At 61.3% G+C, this 1300-nt stretch overlaps 1 protein-coding gene across 1 annotated transcript; it reads left to right on the top strand.

The window, feature by feature from the left end:
- Positions 1–1296, top strand: LOC103458249 (F-box only protein 34-like; the record flags this gene model as incomplete). The annotated part of the gene is made up of 1 exon (XM_008398909.1): positions 1–1296. A coding segment is annotated over one exon (1296 nt), but the record flags the coding sequence as incomplete, so codon positions are not given.
- Positions 1297–1300: the final 4 nt, after the last annotated feature.

Below are 1300 nucleotides of genomic sequence, written 5' to 3'. Positions count from 1 at the left end.
ACGGAGGACGCTGATGCGGCGTTGAATGTGTGGACAGTCATCAAACCTGGACACGTGCGCGAAAAGATTGCAATATTTGCTTCGGAGGCAACACGGACGGATGGGGCAGACAATGGTGATTACAGCTCAACTCACTGCTTGAGCCACGGCGATCCAGTTGCAAAGGCATGTGCCAATGGCAGCACTCCGCTGGGGCCGCTCCGCGCCGTGAAGGCCAAGGGAAGTTGGGAAGAAAATCGCTCTGCCAAGAGGCGCCGCAGGTGCTTAAGCAACCAGAACCACCAGCTGGACCAGAGGAGCCACATCCTGACTGAACCAGAGCCGAGGTGCTCAGAGGSTCCCGGTGGGCAGCGTGGGGAGGCACCGGAGCCAGCCAGCGGACCAACGCCAGCGGAGGAGGARCAGAAGATCTCTGTGGTGGAGATGGTGGCGTTCCTTGAGCAGAGAGCGAGCGAGCTGCAGCCAAACATAAAACCTCTGTTAAGCCTCCAGAGGAGCTCCACCACCATCACCCTTTCCAGAAACCCCCGGCCTGAGATCAAGGATGGGGACGAGCCAGACATCGTCAGGGTGTCAGAGATGGTGGCCAAGCTGGAGTCCAAGTGTCTGAGGAGCAGCGAGATGAGTCTGTCTAGGAGCAACAGCTTGAAGAGGACGGTGGGGCGTGTCCTGCTGGCTGCTGGACAGAAGAGCTTCAGCTCCTGCTGGACACAACCCCAGCCACAACCCTCATCAGGACCACCTGAAACTCTGACWGCAGTCCGGGTGGAGCTGCCTKTACAGGTGAAACCCACTGTCCGGGTGGAGTCCCCTGCCTGGGTGCTGCCCCCCACCCCAGCTGTAYTGTCTCAGGAGGTTTCTGGGGAGACCGCGGGCCTTCAGAGTGCAGAGCARGAACCGCTGCCCGGCCTCCTGTTCCAGTCTCCTGATGAGACGGGGCCAGCGCTCTGCACCCCCCATTACAGAACAACCTTTTATCTGGAGCCCGCCCTTCCTCCGGTCAGCGCCCCCCAGAGGGCAGAGAAGAACAAGGCCCACAAGACCATGGGTTGTCCTCCTTGCTCTTCCGCGGTGCCTCTCAGCCGTAGCGCCTCGGTGTCGCAGGACTTYCTGTGGGTGCGCCAGAGGCTGCAGCAGCTGCTGGCSCCCCAGTCGTACCTGCTGCTGCTGCCGCACCACCTGCTGGTCAATCTGCTACTGCTGCTGCCCACCCAGAGCCTCGCCGCGCTCAAGTGCACCTGCAGCTACTTCAAGTTCGTCATCGAGAACTACAGCGTGCGGCCCGCCGACTCGCTCTGGG

This window comes from Poecilia reticulata, linkage group LG22, assembly GCF_000633615.1.
Source record: "Poecilia reticulata strain Guanapo linkage group LG22, Guppy_female_1.0+MT, whole genome shotgun sequence".
Lineage (NCBI taxonomy): Eukaryota > Metazoa > Chordata > Actinopteri > Cyprinodontiformes > Poeciliidae > Poecilia > Poecilia reticulata.
Note: the sequence above shows the minus strand (reverse complement) of the source record. Positions and strands in the feature narration are given on the sequence as shown.